General features: G+C 38.0%; 1 protein-coding gene across 3 annotated transcripts in view; it reads right to left on the bottom strand.

Moving 5' to 3' along the window:
• Positions 1 to 18,085, bottom strand: part of lama5 (laminin, alpha 5) — an 89,361-nt gene that overhangs the window by 15,051 nt on the left and 56,225 nt on the right. For all 3 annotated transcript variants that reach the window (XM_077214193.1, XM_077214191.1, XM_077214192.1), the window contains exons 28-55: positions 17,120 to 17,234; positions 16,927 to 17,024; positions 15,354 to 15,546; positions 15,099 to 15,225; positions 14,871 to 15,010; positions 14,654 to 14,769; positions 13,669 to 13,880; positions 13,388 to 13,589; positions 12,017 to 12,161; positions 11,749 to 11,889; positions 11,262 to 11,423; positions 7,175 to 7,279; positions 6,982 to 7,065; positions 6,611 to 6,841; positions 6,054 to 6,167; positions 5,723 to 5,853; positions 5,421 to 5,501; positions 3,476 to 3,690; positions 3,279 to 3,379; positions 2,997 to 3,180; positions 2,774 to 2,914; positions 1,851 to 2,002; positions 1,617 to 1,727; positions 1,373 to 1,484; positions 1,113 to 1,283; positions 473 to 669; positions 251 to 367; positions 18 to 172 (exon numbers count right to left, since the gene is read on the bottom strand). In XM_077214193.1, coding sequence (XP_077070308.1) covers positions 18 to 172; positions 251 to 367; positions 473 to 669; positions 1,113 to 1,283; positions 1,373 to 1,484; positions 1,617 to 1,727; positions 1,851 to 2,002; positions 2,774 to 2,914; positions 2,997 to 3,180; positions 3,279 to 3,379; positions 3,476 to 3,690; positions 5,421 to 5,501; positions 5,723 to 5,853; positions 6,054 to 6,167; positions 6,611 to 6,841; positions 6,982 to 7,065; positions 7,175 to 7,279; positions 11,262 to 11,423; positions 11,749 to 11,889; positions 12,017 to 12,161; positions 13,388 to 13,589; positions 13,669 to 13,880; positions 14,654 to 14,769; positions 14,871 to 15,010; positions 15,099 to 15,225; positions 15,354 to 15,546; positions 16,927 to 17,024; positions 17,120 to 17,234 — 4,053 coding nt within the window. The remainder of the gene's footprint in view (positions 1 to 17; positions 173 to 250; positions 368 to 472; positions 670 to 1,112; positions 1,284 to 1,372; positions 1,485 to 1,616; positions 1,728 to 1,850; positions 2,003 to 2,773; positions 2,915 to 2,996; positions 3,181 to 3,278; positions 3,380 to 3,475; positions 3,691 to 5,420; positions 5,502 to 5,722; positions 5,854 to 6,053; positions 6,168 to 6,610; positions 6,842 to 6,981; positions 7,066 to 7,174; positions 7,280 to 11,261; positions 11,424 to 11,748; positions 11,890 to 12,016; positions 12,162 to 13,387; positions 13,590 to 13,668; positions 13,881 to 14,653; positions 14,770 to 14,870; positions 15,011 to 15,098; positions 15,226 to 15,353; positions 15,547 to 16,926; positions 17,025 to 17,119; positions 17,235 to 18,085) is intronic.

Below are 18,085 nucleotides of genomic sequence, written 5' to 3'. Positions count from 1 at the left end.
ATATATGGATCACACACCTGGAAAGATTCTTGGCGAGCCGGTCCAGCATTTCAGCGTGTTTCTCTGCAGCCTCCACCAGGGGAATTTTATTGGCGGATGGAGCGTACTTCTGCACCTTCTCAGCTAAGGGCTGTCTCGCTCCGTCCAACTGAGCGGCCAGGCGCTCATAATCCTGATAGCGGGAACACAGCATCCAGTGCTCAGTAAAGTTCTTTTATGGTAAATACAGAAATGTAATGATTCTACAAACCTCTTTAGAGTCCTGGAGCATGGAGAGCAGGTCGTTGACCTGGGCCACATCATCCTCTGCCATCTGCTTCAGGTCCTCCACCTCCTTCTGCTTCTCAAGCAGGTTATTTATTATTTTCTAGAAAAACACAATAATGTTATTTTGAATTTAATTGCAATGCAGTAAATAGTTCCAATTAATTTTCCAAATCCTGGGTGTGTGTCCGTGTGTTTGAATGATTACCTGGACCTCCTCCATGCGTTTCTGGTTAATGTTGTTGGCTTCTACGGTGTGTGCGGTGTTGTTGACGGCCTCATTCAGAGCATCTCTCAGGTCCATCAGCTGCTGATTGAACTGGTTCAGTTTGTTTTTGATGTTCTCTGCCACAGCCTCATTATTTAAAGTCCGGTTTGCAACCTCATTTTTCACACGATCTATCACTACAGAGAGACAACAACTATAAAGGTCTATCCCTTTTAAACACGGTAAAAACATGTAACACATAAATGTGAATACAAAAGTTTCAGCTTTTTAAAATTAAGTAATCTAGATAAATGTTTAACTAACACTTTATTTGAAGCCTTTATGTATAATTCATTATAAAAGTATTCCTTATGCATAATATTTTTTATTTCATAAATAATTGTAACCAAACTTGCATTACATGGCATAATTAATGCATTAAAATACTTTTATTATTATGCATAATATACAAAGGCTTTAAGTGAAGTGTTACCCATTTTTCCAATCCAACATCAAATATTTATAAAGGATTATAAGCTTCGAAAGGTTATAAAATGATCAGTTAAATGTTACACAATAAAATGAAAGAGGCTGAGTTTGTTGAACATTTCTTATTGACTCGGTCTGTCCTGTCACTCACATTTGTTGGCTTGTTCTAGCTCATTTCCTGCTAGTCTCCTCTGCAAGTCAAAGCCCCTGAAGCGCATGTCTCTGAGCATGGACTCCACCTCTGCTATCTTTCCAGTCAGATCCTTGTCATCAGTCACATTGGTCTCATTCTGTGCAGTCCGGTTCACCTGCAGTATAATGTCTGGGCAGATACAGAAAAGTCAGTTGAATGTGGTCAATGTAATAAGGCTTTTTTCAAGTTCTATCTGTTCTACTTTGTCACACTCCCACCTTGCACATCTCCCATGATGCCTTTGATGAATCCAATCAGGTCTTGTGCTCTAGTGTGTGTGGAGTTAGTGTTGTTCTCTAAAGCATCTCCTTTCTTTTGCGTGACCGAGGCCTATTACACAGACACACACACACACACACACAAAAAAACTCAAATCTGACCATTTGTCAATATGGTCAAATGGTTTTATGGTCCCTTTGATTTGAAAACAGAATAAGTTCATCTGATGTTATGTTGTCATACCTTCTCCGCTAACTCTTCAATATCCGAGTCAATGATTTGCAGCTCTCCCTCCAGCAAATCGGCCCGGTTCCTGCTCTCGTCCAGAGTTCTGTTGTAGTTTGTTATGGCATTCTGTGGCATAAAAATTATAGATTGTTATAATTCTAATAATACACATCTAACATTTTAAGTGGGGCAAATCCTAAAATGTAAAAGCTGAGGGAGTGTTTGTGTCTGAAAGAGAGAGAGACTCACGGCAATGTCCTTCATAGATGCACTGAGGCGGTTTAGTTGAGTCCAGGCCATTGAGCTGGCATTGAGGCTGGTCAGCTGATTGGCGACGGACTGATAAAGCTGGTTTATCTTGTCCAGATCCTCCAACAGAACCATCACACAGCTGTCACAGGCTAAATACATAATGCACAACAATCATCTCATCATCATTCAATCACATCTAATGAGTGAAATGAACTGTCTGCGACCCACAAAAATATTGTTATATTTTGCCTTTGTATTGAAAGAGTGAATTAATGAATGAGTGAGCAAATCAATTATTGACTCAATTAATTATTCAGCTATTGAGTGAGTGTATATATACTGTACACTACCATTCAAAAGTTTGGGGTTGGTAAGATTTTTTAATTACTTTAAAAGAAGTCCATACAATAAAACTATAATATTATGAAATAGTATTACAATTTAAAACAACCATTTTGTATTAGAATATATTTTTAAAATGTAATCTATTCCTGTGATCAAAGCTGAATTTTCAGCATCATCACTCCAGTCTTCAGTGTCACATGATCCTTTAGAAATCATTCTAATATGCTGATTTGCTGCTCAAGAAACATTTCTTTTTATTATCAATGTTGAAAACAGTGTGCTGTTGCATATTTTTGTTGAAACAAAAATCTTGTTGCATATTTTTGTTGATACATTATTCTCAGGATTACCTCATTTATTTGAAATGGATATCTTGTTAATATTATAAATTCCATTACTGTCATTTTTGACCAATTTAATGCATCCTTGCTGAATAAAAGTATTAATTTATTTTAAAAATGTCTTACTGACCTCAAACCTTTGAACAGTACTGTAAAAAATGAGTGAGCAAAATGAATGAATGACTGAATGTGTGAGTGAATGAAGTGTGTGTTGCCCAGTGAAGCAGTACTCACGCTGACAGTGCACATCTGCTCCATTTTGCACTAGAACACTGTGTTGACTGAGACATGTGTCGCACTGCTTTCCTGTCAGACCTGCGGTGCAGCGGCACTCTCCTGTGCGAGGGTCACAGCGACCTCCCCTACACTCACACTCTACAGACCACACCCCTCATTAAAATCAACAGATAATGTGTTATATTTCCTTGTGTTGTGTGTATGTGTGCTTTAGACTCACTCTTGCAGCCATTAGGGCTGTAGTCCCAGTAACCTGGAGCACACTGGCGGCAGTTCGGTCCATTGACCCCAGGCCGACAGGCACACGAACCGTTAGCAGGGTCACATGGCTGAACCAACGCCGCAGCTGCTTCACAATCACACTTACGGCAGCCAGTGCAGGAATCAAAGCCAAATGCCCCATCCTAAAAAACAACAACATTATTACCATCAACTACTGTACTGAGACAAAACTAAATAATAAAAACTAAAATAAATAGACAAACAAGATAAGCAGACATGCCTCACAGCTGTCACAGTAGGATCCCACCACTCCAGGCTTACAGTGGCACTGGCCGGTGTGAGGGTCACAGTGTGCAGTGCCACAAGGAGAGCAGTTGCATCCTGGGTAGTGCAGTTGGGGGAAAAAACACAATCATGAGAACACTTTAAACACCTTCCAGATGACAGATGAGTTTTAGAGTATAAAAGTTGCCTTACGGGTGCAGTTTTTGGCTGTGATGGCATCACCGTAGAAACCAGGGGCGCAGATTTCGCAGTGCGGCCCGGCGGAGTTGTGCATGCAGCTCTGACACTCGCCTGTCAAAGAGTGGCAGTCGCTGAACAACATGTTGGGGTCTGAGTTACCATTGCAGTTGCACGGCTGGCATGTGCTGCCAATCACCATTGGGTTTCCATAGTAACCTGGTGCACACCTGCATTATGCAGAAAAGAAGTAATTTAAGGATTTTCATTTATGATTTTCTAGTGGACTAGTAATAATAAGTAATAGTAATAATAATTTATTGTGTTTATAAATTATAAATGCATTAATTATTTAATTTGATAGAATAAATGTATAATTTAAATTCATCATTTTATTTAAATGGTATTTTTATTTTTATTTTAGGGCTGTCAAGTGAATTTTTTTTATCTAATTAATTATATGATGTGCTGATCAATTTATCTAATTAATCACAAATTAATCTCACATAAAATTTGGCTGAAAAATTACCCCCAAACGATCATGTAAAGTTATTATTTTGTTAAATGAGAAAAGCATTAAATAGCCATTACAAAAAGTGGCTTTAGTAAGAAATACTTTATTTGATTTGACATAGAATTTATTGTACATAAACTTACTTTTTTAACCATAATTTGAATTGGCATCTGAGTTGGTATTTAGATATATTTACAGACCGTTCACTGCCGCTTATTACACGGCTCTGTGGAATACTTGATTCTGATTGGTCAATAGCGCCATCCAGAAGTAAATTAATCCCAGATAACAACCGCTCAAAACAGATAACGCAGGCTCATCCGGGTCACTGAAGTCAGCAGTGCTATACGCCTGCTAGGAACGTTTTTTCTTCGTGTAAGTTTTGAGTTTGGTGAGCTAATAAAATATTTCAACTCAGTCGAATCAATATTTTGTTTACAGTTATTTAATTATGCAATCTAGTATTGTGGATTCGCTCTCTCTTGTTTCATACAAACGCAGCTGCTGCCATTTTGTGACTATTGTTTTGTACACTGTTGGATTATGAGATACAAACAGGTACGATTTTAAAACAGTTTAATCTGAAATCAATATATCTTATGCCCATAATTACTTATGTGGCAAAATGCTGTGCAATATATGAATGACTATATTACCGTATCTCTTAACTCAAGTAGCCGTGTAAGAAGCGGGATAATGTACATCCAGCCGGTGGTTCTATCAAAATAACCCCCTTCAGGCTGATCATCATCCTGTCGGGGGTCTTATTTATATATATATATATATATATATATATATATATATATATAAAATTAATTACATATAGAATGCCATGAGATGAATGGGTTTTAGTTCACCCAAAAATGTAAGTTCTATCGTAATTTATTCTCCCTCATTTCGTTTCACACACATGTATGACTTTCTTTCTTCAGTGGAACACAAAAGAAGTTAATTTGAGAAATGTCTCAGTATATTTTTTTTTTCACACAATTGAAGTCAATGGTAACCACAACAGTTTGGTTACAAACATTTTCAGAATATCTTCTTGCAATGAAAGAAAGTCATACATGTTTGAAACAACATGAGGTTGAGTAAATGTAAATTTTCACCTTTCATGGGAAAATTATTAATATGGAAATATTAAGTTATTTTATTAATGAAATAATACTCTAAATAAGAAACTAAAACCGCCAGTAGGTGGCAGTTGAGTCATTAGATTCATTCAAATGGCTGATTCATTCAGGAATGAAGTACATGGCTCTCTTTTTAATGTGTTGTTTTCCATAACTAAATAATTAATTAATGTTCAATCGACAACCCTATTTTATTTATATTTATTATTATGAAAAATAATAATACGATTTATAAAGTAATACAGATTATTATTGATTAATAATGAATTGTCAATGAATAACAATAAAATAAGTGGATGTTTCATAACTGTACCTTTCACACTTGGGTCCAGCATAGCCAGGCATACACAGACACTGCATATGCTTGGGCTTCTCCACACAGCGAATGGCAAAACTGACAACAAGATCAAACAGACAAACATCCTATACTCTGAGAATGATAGGGATATCTGGGATATCCAGCACTGAAATCAACTATTTTTGGGGGTTAAATACAAAGAAACCAGGAAGAAACTGGCACAAGCAAATCAACAAAAGAAAAACTAAGAAAAATAGGTTCGAGAATAACAGGAAATGGTAGATTAGTTGTCCGGATGATGAAATAAGGGCACTGACTTGTTTGAAGCCACTTGCAGCGGGCAGGGACAGCTGGAGCAGGACACCGCATGGCCATCAACTGTGTTGTTACCGTGAAAACCGCCCTGGCACTTCTCACAATGGTTTCCAGCGGTATTGTGGCGGCAGTTCTGTGTATAAAGATTTAAACTTTCAGCTAATGCCTAATTGAAGCTCTGAGTACAGCTCCGACATCCATTTTTGGATTTAAGACTTTGTTTTCCATGAAGTTTGACATTTTACTATAACCAGTGGAATATGCAATAGCAATATATCGCCCATGTTGATGTCTGTTATGTGAATTATATATGACTTGGTGAGCAGAACTCACCACACATATCCCAGAGCCATCCAGACACTGATCAGAGTGACTGTTACAGTTGCAGGGGACACACTTCCCAAGGAACAGTCCTTTAGTGTCTCTGTAGTAGCCTGGAGCACATTGCTGACACAGAGATGAACAAAAATGAAAATTTTGTCATCATTTACTCACCCTCATATTGTTCCAAACCTATATGAGTTTCTTTCTTCTGTTGAACACAAAAGAAGAAATGTTAAAGAATGTTGTAAACCAGAGAGTGGACGGTAGCCATTGACTCCCATATTGTTTTTCCCCTAGTATGGAAGTCAGTGGCTACTGTCAACTGTCTGGTTACCAGCATTCTTGAATGTATCTTCTTTTGTGTTCAACAGAAGAAAGAAGTGTTGAAGCACCCTTACATAATGTATCAATCCAGAACTTTTCCAGCAATATTACTTTATTCCAGCATTATAAAACAGGAAAATATCCAAAGCTGATTTTTGGCATATTCACACAGAACCTCCAAAAGGCATTGAAACATATTGAAGTGACTTTATAAAATCCTTGTTTTTGTTAAAGCACACTACCTGACAGGAGTCTCCTAGATAGTGTCCTGGGCACAGACAAATTTCAACGTTGTTGGCATGTTGACCAGAGGGCAGGTTCTCTGCCGCCTCCAGCACAGCAGCGCGCAGCGACACGGACTGGGCCGACTGAGAGTGCAGCGCTCTGATCTGCAGGGACTCCAGCGCCACCAACACCATCATCAACTCCTCACGGGACACAGAGTTCCCAGTCTGAGCGTGCCTGAAACTCTCCTTTACATGAGAAAAGGAAACCTGAGTTACAACAACTGAGCATTTGTGGAATTATTTTGTACACACACATACCAACAAATCAGTTGTTCATATCTGAAGACCAAATTCTTTTTTGTAGCATTTGTTACTAATTTCCTCACCTCCACCAGGTGGACGATTCCCTCATGAGGGTCTTCAGGAGAGGAATACTCTCTTTCCATGTACACCAGAGTCATCTGATTGCCCTGCACACACACAGACATACGCACACACACAAAGATTCTCAGTTAAGATCAACTTCCACTTTATGTAAAGATTCTAAATAAACTTGACAGAGGGTTTATGCTCTGGTACCTTGAGTATAATGTCTGGCCGTGTGGTCTCGACAATCAGAAAAGCATCACCTCGCATCGTCTGGGTGTGCAAGCGGTAGCGCAGATAGCCTCCGTAGGACGACACCTACACATACACATGGCCAAGAGAACACAAAATCAGGTTAACCCTTTCACACGTAAGTTTAAAATATTCTAACTGACCCCCCAGCGTGAGTTTTTTAAGGCGACCGTTATTTAGAACTTGTCACTTTAATAAAGGGGTCGGCAACCTATTTGTCATAAAGTGCCATTTTTAAGTTTCCGAGTTCATCAGTGTGCCACAACCCATATATAACCTACACTAGACTTTGAAGAACAGATTGGACCTGGACATTCATGTGTTTTTACTGACTTCTTTCAGTTTTGTTAAAAGTGTTACACTTCCACTTGGCATAATAACTGCATCTCACTACTTTTAATGAAGTCAATTGTGTTTTGAGCTTCAGAATGTAAGCTGAACTTTCAGTTTAATTTGAGCCAGTTTGCACGTCGGCTTGCTGAAGAGATGCGTGTTGCAGCAGCGCTGTCATATCCATAAACTGGGTTATAACGCTTGCATGTGTTTTTTTGTTTTGTTTTTTTTTACAAATTTGGGAGGAGTAAAATTTACATTTGTGACTTCAACAGGCATATGCATTTTGTTAATTTTCATCTGGAATATGTAAAAGTGTTCTCTCTGTCAGAGGGCATATTTGTCTCACGATTGGATAGCTTTCCAATCAGAAAAAACATGAATTGATCAGTACGCATGAACGGAGTTTCCACATGCATCACAGTCATTTTAATAACCTATGTATTGCATGTTTAATAAGGACTAATACTAAGGACTAAGAATAATACACTTGGTTGAAATTTACAGCATTAACTATTTACAGAGGAACGAGCTGTAAGCTGTCAGTTGGATAACTTGTTTGCGCTGATGCGCAGTGGTCAGCGTGACGACTCTGACCAATGGTTGACTTGTGCAGTTTAAAACTCATACTTTAATAGTATTAATAACTCCTAACTTAATAAAACAAGCTGTTACTACAAGGAATTATTACATCAATATGTAGATCTGTCTATAGATGGGAGGTAGGCTACTTTATCTGAATGAAATACATACACCCCTCTCGCGCTTGCTTGCGTGCCAGCGATTAACCCTCCGCGTGCCAGTGTTGGCACGCATGCCTTAGGTTGCCGACCCCTGCTTTAATGTTTCCATGGTGACGCGTCATTGCTTGTCACGTGACACAGCGCAACCACAACACAGCGCTGAATGAATGATGATCTGCTTTTATGTAATTTTTCCTTTTTTATTAAAAATATACACAAAGGTATTAGCTGTAGCATGAAACACTGATATTCCGATTGTCAAAAATGTCCAAGTGGATATGTTTTGTTGTTTAAACCAGGGTTTCCGTTGTCCGGTAATTACCGGACATTGGCCAGTAAAAAAATGAAATGTCCGACAAAATTAAATCTCTCCGGTCAAATTGTCCGATTAAAATTGCCTAATAATCCCGCCCCCCTAACACAATCTGAATTTGAGAATAAGCCTAAAATGTATAAAGCAAAAATACACAGATCTTTGGCTATGTTATAAATATAAAGGAACAGGCTCTACCGTTTGAAAGTTATGAAACAACATCGCATGCTGCATTTCAAATAAAGCGCACGCCTAAAACGGCTGTAATATAGGCCAAAACAACGAACGATTGAGTGAGACGTTTAAAATATGGCTAGGCCCAGGCAGACTAGCCTTAAAAGCTTTTTTCCAGAGGCCAGACGATGGTGAATCAGGAACATCTCATTATAGCCAGTGGTTCTAATCCGCGCACTCGTACAGTTTTTTTTTCTTTTTTTTCCTCTCTCATCAAAACTGAATAGGATAGGCCTATGTTCACCAGTGATTACAGTCTATATCAAGCAGGGACACGTTTGTGTGCATTTTATTTTGTGATTTCACCGGAATGAATAGAGAGTCTTCGCAACGGCGATAGATTGAAATGCCAGACTGAGTGAAGATTGCGCAACCCGCGCAACGCGTCGTCCATGCAACTAATAGCAGCGGACACGAGCGCTCAGCTTGATTTCAAAAACAACAGATTTTAACGCTTGAACTCTTATTTAATAGCGAACTAAAGGAATGATCTGCTAGTTAACTGGAGATGTTTTATTTATTTGTATTAGGTACATCCGTAACTTACCTCAATATTTCAAAAAGTGAATGTGTGTGAAACCATAGAAAAAAACAATTGGCGTTGATTGATGCCAATCGTCTATTTGAAAGTTAAGCTAATAATAACAACATGTTGCATTCTATACGGTCTGATTATGTAATTTTTTAAGTTACATAGATTGCCTCCAGTTTTCCTCAACTTACCTAATTAAGAGGCGATATCTGAGCGGCATATCATCAAAATGTCCGTAAAACGAAACCTCTGCCGGTCACTTTGACCGGCACCATTTTTTTCTAGCGGAAACTCTGGTTTAAACCTTTATAACGATCGCGTTAGTTGAGCTGTATGAGCGATGGGCGGCGCCATGTTAGTTTGTTTCACAGTTCAGAGAATCGGAACAGTTGGATTTACAACACGTCAATTCTTCCACTTCTCACAAAATACATGAAAGTAGTTGGCCGGTGAACTGGGAAAAAAATAGGGTAAAATGAAAAGCTACTTACACAATGTGTATCTGATATGAATAAAAGTGTCGTCTTATTATAATGGAAAGGATTATTATTGCCGCTTCCATTGACATTGTGTGTATTTTACAAACTCAAAATCATTGTTTTGCTAGTACTTGTGTATTTAAGTGTCTGAAACCTAAAATAAACATTATTTGGTTGAAAATATTCAATAGTTGTGATATATGACAGCACTGAGTGCGTCCGTCTCTGGTTCAGCGCCAGTCAACGTGCGAAAGCACGTTTGAATTTAGCAGTTGATCACGTGATGCACTGACCCTTTTAATCACATCGGTGTGATCGTACGCTCCAGGGACCAGCCAAGACTGATCACACCGGTGTTGTTGACGTACGAAAGGGTTAAAGAGGACCTATTATGCTTTCTTACATTTTCAACTTGCTTTGTGTGTAATGTTGCTTTTTGAGCATAAAAAAGGTCTGCAAATTTACAAGCACAAAGTCTCTCCAAAGAGACTTATTTCTCTATATCAGTAAGCACTCCCTAAAACGCCTTGATTGTAGCCTCGAGTTTTCTTCCATGAACGAAAACATCACAATATTCATCATTTAAAGGGGTCATGAACTGCATTTTTTTTATAGTGTTTCCTGTGGTGCCCTCATGATGTTAGTATGATTTTTACATCAACAATTTTAATTTTTAAATACAAGGCCATGTTCTAGCCTGATTTTAGCCTTCTGGTTTGAACGCTCTGTTTTAAGGGGCGTGTCTACTGTGAGACTTCAGTGTAAACGCCCACAGCTGTGATTGGCTAACATTTTTGCATATGTGCTAACAGTGCAAACGCGATGTAAATAAGAGATTCGTTGTACAGTGTAGATATTCATCATTGAATATAGTGGGAGTTTTGGTAAAAGTCCAGAACAGCTTGATTGATTGACAGCTCGAGCGATTATAAAGGGAGCGTTCTTTGTACGCTTTCTGTATATAATTTAATCACAATTTAAACAACAGATTATTTCATGTTACTAAGAGAAACAATGTCAAGTTGATCGTTTAGTCACTGGCTTGATTCTGTTGCATTACAACAAAAGACTACACTAAGCCTGCATTTAATCTTGGCATCAACATTTAGCACCAGACCAAACAAGGTGTGCGTGAGTTATCAGATTTATTGTTTATCTGACCCTTATGTTTCCTGTAGCTTTAATGTGAGCTATCTGATGGAGATTCAGCTGTCTGTCTGGCCCCTTACTGTCTGACCGCTGGCTAACCCATAAGCTTGGTTTAAACATATGTCACAGCAGCTGCCATGACGTCACAATATAGGGATGAGAGCACCTTTAAAGTCTAGGTATAGAAGATCAGAGCACAGAAATGCATGACCGAATTTGTCCTTCTCTTCACTACTCTGAATATCAAGAATTGTTGTGGACTCACTTTATCACCGAGGTAAGTGCGAGGAGCGTGCCAGTGCAGGTCCTGAGAGACGTCAGGCACATCACTCAGATCCGCCTCCACCAGATCTTGATCGAGATACGCGGACACAGGCACTTCCTGTCTGTCACTCCTCAATAGTACCCAGCCAGCCATGTCCATGATCTGTAGATCAAAGCAAGAATATATGTAAAATTTTACACCAGTTAGTAATTACATTGATTTAATTTTTACAAACCTCCATTACACAAAGCTTCACTGAAAAGAGTGATAGCATTAGTAAATCAGACCACACTGGTTGCGCCGTATGTCTATTTTTGCGTGTAGCCAGGTACGACCACTCAACAGACAGAGGGTAAAATATGATTACAATGACATTGTACTGTGGCAGGAGATTCAACGGTAGCGAACGGTAGTGTATATGTTCATGTATAAAGGTGACTGAATTCATTATTTGTTAAACAACAGCTCTTTATCTTTAGGACAGTACCTCACTCCTCCGTTTGTCAGAGCTGCGGCAACGGTCAGTGGCTCCAAAGCAGAAGCACTTAGTGCAGCCTTTAGCGTTAGTGGGGTCCAAATGAAACGTTCCCGGTTTGCACTGGTCACAGCGAGAGCCTTCCACATTTTCCTGAGAGGGACGACACATCATTGATTTAACAGAGATGATGAGGGAGCTCACTTAATGTTTAGAGTGAATAGGGATAAATTAATTCACAAATGATATACTGTAGGTGCAGAAGGAGAGGAAGAGCAACCTTGCATAAACAGCGTCCAGTGAAGGAGTCACACACTTCTATCTCAGTTCCTGCCTCGTTGCAGTCACATTGTCTGCAGTTGGGGTATCCATAGAAACCTGGGCTACATCTGTCACACTGACGGCCAACAATGTTGTTCTTGCACCTGTGGAGAGAGTAATGTGCTTTGAATATTTTCATAACAACATGTGCTGCCAGGAATGAAGAAAGTCATTAGCATGATTGATATTCAAAATAGCAAGCAAACGCTGCTTCGTTTACGGATTGTAAACGTTTTTGAATGGCAGATACAGACTATTGATACCTGCTGATATAGGCAGTTATTTCCTTACACACAGGACACACATGCTAGTCAACAGTCGCCTGTAGTCTTTGGGGTGTGTTAAACGTGAGGCACCAACACAGTCAGCTCGTTGACCTGGGCTTGGTGTGTCATAGCCTTAACACTTTCTTTGCAACTATACCTAAGCAAACAGCCAAAGTTATTTTCAATTTATCCAGTTATAGTTAATGAACATGACCTCAACGACACATGAAGATTTATAATTTATGACATTCTCTCAAAGTGCAAGGATGACTGGTGAAATTCTGCAACTCATAGTCACTGGAGCTTAAATCCCGACTCCCTGTGGATTTTAAACACTGCCTAATGAGGAGACGGTGCGGCCAATAGACTGATAAAAACTCCTAAAAATAAATACCTCTGGAATTCCTGCACTTAATCCTTATATAGACAGTATTGTTATAACCAGACACAGTGGTTAATAATATCAGTCCTTCAGGCAGTGCTTCACAGAAAAAAAGTTTGGCTCAGGCGTAAAAAGCTCAGTTGTAAACAATCCATTGACTCATTCCAATACAAATGACTCGACTTCAAACACCAGACATGTTTAGTCTCACAAATATTATGAACCTGTCCATGGCATATTTCACCCCGAAATCAAAAGAACAAAATAACAATTTACAATGGTCCTATTTTCCATTTGGACCATTTTTCCCCCCATTGTACATTATACATGTATATATATAAAATGAAGCACAGTTTCACAAATTTTCATTTTACTCATTGAGTAGTTCATAGAGATGAAACGGTTAGCCATGCTCCCTATAAATGAAGAGATTGCCTATAAATGAATATATTAAACAAATCAAGAACTCATTTTTTTCATAGAATTTATAAGAAAGCAAGTACGTAGACGCAAAAATTCTGATTTTCCATGCAAACTTCAATTACATTTAAACATGTTCGAAAAAAACAACAACTAAAAACAGACATTCCTTAGGCAGACTGAGGCAAATTTCAAATCACATCACAAAATGTTCAGATCCTTAAAAAAAGGCATCCTCGTGAGGAGCCCTGTTGTGCTGTACCTGCACTGGCCATTGTGAGTGTCACAGCTGATGTCCAGTGAAGTCACTCCAGGCCTGGAGCAGTTGCACATCTCACACCCCACCAGAGGATGGCAGCCAAACGTCTGGGGTTCACAGGCGACACATTCCGGCAGAATGGTCCGTGGAGGACAGATGCACTCACCTGTGACAGGCTCGCACAGACGTGTACCACAGTTACATGCTAGAGAGAAGAGGAAAAAACATCATCCATCGATTCATCAATCAATGCATCGTCCCACCATGTGGCTGGTGTTACTCACGTCTGCAGTTGGGGAAGCCGTAGTATCCCGTGGCACACTGGGAACAGTCTCGGCCAATCACGTTGAGTTTGCACTTGCACTGTCCACCAAAGGTCTCGCAGGTGTCGCTCTCCGCGCCCACCTCGTGACAGCCGCAGGGCACAGCACCGTTATTAAAGAACGCAGACAGAGACACGGCAGAGCTACGGCAGAACGTAGAGGCTGTGGAAGGGCTGAGAAGAGAGAGGGAATGTTAGGATGGAGGGCACTCTAATAATCTTCAGATAACTCAGATAACGATAAATATCCACACCATAATGTTGGTAGGTATTATTGTTTTTTTAAGGTATTGGCACCAGTCATTTTTGCATATTTTATTGTGTCATTTTCTGTTTTTCCTTTTAAATTATTAAATTGTCTAAATTTAAAAACTCTAAAAACACTTATATTTTAACAATACTGTTAAATATAATATTTAACAAATCCAAAATAAATATATATTTTTCATACTGTACATTATAATGTTTTCAGAATACTATTATTTATTTTACTTTTAAGTGTAAGTTTTAGTCATTTTGTTATGTGCTTTTGTCATTTTTTTTTATATTCCTCTCTAGCTTTAGTTTATTTTTATTTCAGTTTAAGTCATTTTAGTACTTAAACATATTTATTTTAGTTAGTTGCCAAGTAAACATTCTAATTTTCATTTACGTTTTTTTATGCTTAAGTTTTTCATCTTTTTTTTTATTTCGGCTTTATTTCAATCACCAAATAAAATTCTTAGTAGTTTCAGTTTTAATCAACACTTTAATGAACAATTCATCTTTTTTAATGTTTATATTTAATGTATATATTTTTCATCCAAAAAAATATGCATTTCAATATTTGCATTTCATAGCTAAAACAGCATACAATTGAAATATCTGTCATTCATTTTTGCCTATTTTAGGCCATTGCATGAAAATATGAGCATCCATACATATTTCCAAATTTAGAAGTGACATACTTGATATAAAAGCTGTTTTGTCCACAGTTGCTGATGAAGTCGTAGGATTTGTCCAGAGGCTCCTCGGACAAAAAGCTGGAGCTGTAAGTGCTTTCCGGCACCACTAGCACATAATCCTAATACACAAACACAAGAGAGTGTAGAAGTGTCATTGTTATTGCCATTCTTGAACAAAGAAGTCAAATAACCTTTAATAAAATTTAATAAAGACACTCACCAGCCACAATGTCTTCCTGTCTGGAACACGCAGGGTCAGGATGACCTCTTGGTCCGTCACATCCAGGATAATCTGGTTCTCTGACATAACAACACTACGACAACCATAACCATGCGGACAAAATGATGCGTTGACTAGGCCTGGAAAACAAAGAGTGACCATTAATAAAAAGAAATATTTTTAGTGCTAAAACAGAAACTCAATAGTGTGCATCTCTTTAATGCTCACCCTGCCATATGCGTCCTCCGTTGATGTAGACCTGGACATTGTAAGTTGGATGCAGGGGCTGATGGTAATGCAGGATGAACACGTAACGGCCCAGTGCATGTACACGTGTTGAATACACCACAGCATTCTGGGAAATCATGCAGACAAATGAAAATTAGAAGACTTTTTATCAACATTCAGGCATCAGAAAGAGACAACCTTGAAGACAGGAGGCACAGGATGCACAGCAATGAGAGTTTAATGGGCTTTATGTACCTGATTAGGTTCCAGAAGCAAGTGTACACTGCTATCAGCTGCGGTTGGTGGCCTAGACGTCATGGGTCTGTCTGCATAAAGGGAGGGATCGGGGGCTGAAGCCAGAATTTGCTCCGGCGCAGAAGAAGCCTGACCATCTTTTAGGACCAGAGACTGAGGAGGATTCTGGAAACGAGATGGGATGCAGGAGCCGCTGGACAAAAAAGAATATAAAACATGATGATCGTGTAAATTTCATAAGAGCATTAGTACTTATCACTGACCTTTCAGTAAATACTGCCAGTTTTAGACATATGACATATACCAGTTTTATGACATATGAACATGCTACATTACAGTTATAAGGCAGTGAAAGAATATGTTTTAAAATCAAAAATAAAATAATCCCAAACGAAAATAATCTACAAAACAAGTGTTTGAGTTAGGGGTGTAACGGATTGTAGTTGATCTGTGATGCGTACGGAAAAGGCCCTACGGTTCGGAACGTATATGATCGGAGATTAATTGCAAGATTAAGCATCATAGATTGAAAGTTTATCATTTACATGTGTTTCTAAATTTTGGCAATTTAAACAGTAAAGCGATTTTAAACAATTAAAGTGCAAGGAGACGCAAAAGAGAACTCAATTCGGTGTTTGCACACTGTTATCTGTGCGCACAACCAGACACACAGATATCCGCGTCTCAGACAGAATCGAGCTCTCTTTTGCATCTCCTTGCCCTTGAACAGACACAAACACACAACATTATCTCTAAATATATAAGTATTCTCATAAACAGTCGATTATGTCTAAATTGAACCAAAACAGTTGAGAAAAAAATCAAATGTGCATCATTATATTGAATACGTGCATTAGGTCTTAAAGTGACAGCAGCCTAATATTCCTGCTGCTGTTTATGACATTAATGTTAATCAAACAACAAATTAATCTATATTTAATTCATATAGTGAATACTATACAGTGTCATTTACATTTAATTATTACATTTTTGTTTTTTTTTGTTTTGTTATTTTATTTGTAACTTTGTTATATTTTATTCTTCTCTGTTTGTAATTTGTGTCGTTCTTGTTTTATGACTGACTATTTACTTGTCTTATAATATAATATCCTTGTAATAAGATCAAACCGTGAGTTTGTTGATTCGTTGTACCACTAATTTGACTGTAGAAAAAGTTAGAAAGTTGTACACCCAAGTGCTTTGGTGTAGAAAGTGTTGCACACCAAAATAAAAGTAAAATAAAATAATATAAATAATATTGTATTTTTATAAATATAAAATAATGATTAAAATAAATCTACAAAACAAGTGTTTGAGTGCAGAAAATTTAAAAAATAATAAAAATGAATAATAATTTTTTTTTAAAACAAGTGCTTTAGAGTTGAACACCTAAATAAAAAATAATACCCAAATGAAGCTATCTACAAAACAGAGGGTTGTAAGAGTTAGAAAAGTTCTGCAACAAAAAATGTATGATAAAATAAAAACGATAACGTGTAATACCACATGATGCAACAATCATAAATGTTTGTTTGAAGCTGTTCACGATTCAACAGATGCATGTGTTAGTCACCTGTCTGGAGAGAAGTGACCATGCGTGCTGATACAGTGAACTCTAGGCTTCAGGTACTCCATGGTGAACTGAGCACGCGGGACGAGGAACACTTTATGCTGGAGGGGAAGACCAACACACACTTGTAAATGCCATGATTACAGTGGACACAAATAGCCTTTATGGTCGAATTCAAGCAGACGAGCTCTCTTACAAAGAAGAAACTGCTTCTTCTATCGGGGGCGATAAGCTGGATATCAGCCTCTGCGGACAGAGTGAAGACCGCCACGCGCTTCCTGTCATCTACAGACACTGCACGGCACAGGAAACTACACACACACACATAATAAGAGACACAGAGAAATCAATCAGCAAATGTAGAAAAAAATATGAAAAAAATACCTATTAAGCAATATATAAAAATAGCTCATTAAAATTGTTGTGGCTGTGATGTTAGATTAAAACAATTAATTTGGCTCATTTCACATGCAAAGTGGCTAGTCAATCATAATAGAGGTCATATAGAAGTCTTAAAAGGTATGATATCAAAAACAGCACGTTTAATTCAATGGCAGAGAGAGTGTGAAAAATATGGACCTCAGGGTAAAAACCTAAAATACTACCATAAAATAGCAATAGCAATAGCAACTTTATTTATATAGCACAATTAAAACAACACAAGTTGACCAAAGTGTAACACAGAACACAAAAAGAGAAAAGAACATCACATAGGCAACACATATAATAAAATTGTCACTGATTAAAAGCTATTGAAAACAAGCTATATATGTTTTGAGTTGTCCTTTAAAATCCTGCACAGTAGCAGGGATTCTAATATGTTTAGAATCCCTGCTTCAAAATGATCCTAATATTGGTGTACAGGATTTGTACACCAATAACAGAAGTTTAAAATCAATCCTATAATAAACCGAAAGCCAGCATTCCGGGTCGGAGTAATGTGTTCACGTTTTTTAACCCCATTAAAAGTCTAGCAGCTGAATTTTGAACTTTTTGTAAACGAGAAATAGATGACTGACTAATTCCCGTATATAACGCATTACAATAGTCAAGTTCGGATGTTTTCAAAGCGTGGATCGCAGTTTGAAGGCCTTTAAACGTCAAGCATGATTTCATCTTTGCTAGATTGCGTAAGTGAAACTTGACTTTATAACATAGTTTA

Source organism: Siphateles boraxobius, unplaced genomic scaffold, assembly GCF_051911475.1.
Source record: "Siphateles boraxobius isolate OS27281-9 unplaced genomic scaffold, OSU_SipBor_1 68, whole genome shotgun sequence".
NCBI lineage: Eukaryota > Metazoa > Chordata > Actinopteri > Cypriniformes > Leuciscidae > Siphateles > Siphateles boraxobius.
This window is presented reverse-complemented; position numbering and strand designations above follow the sequence as displayed.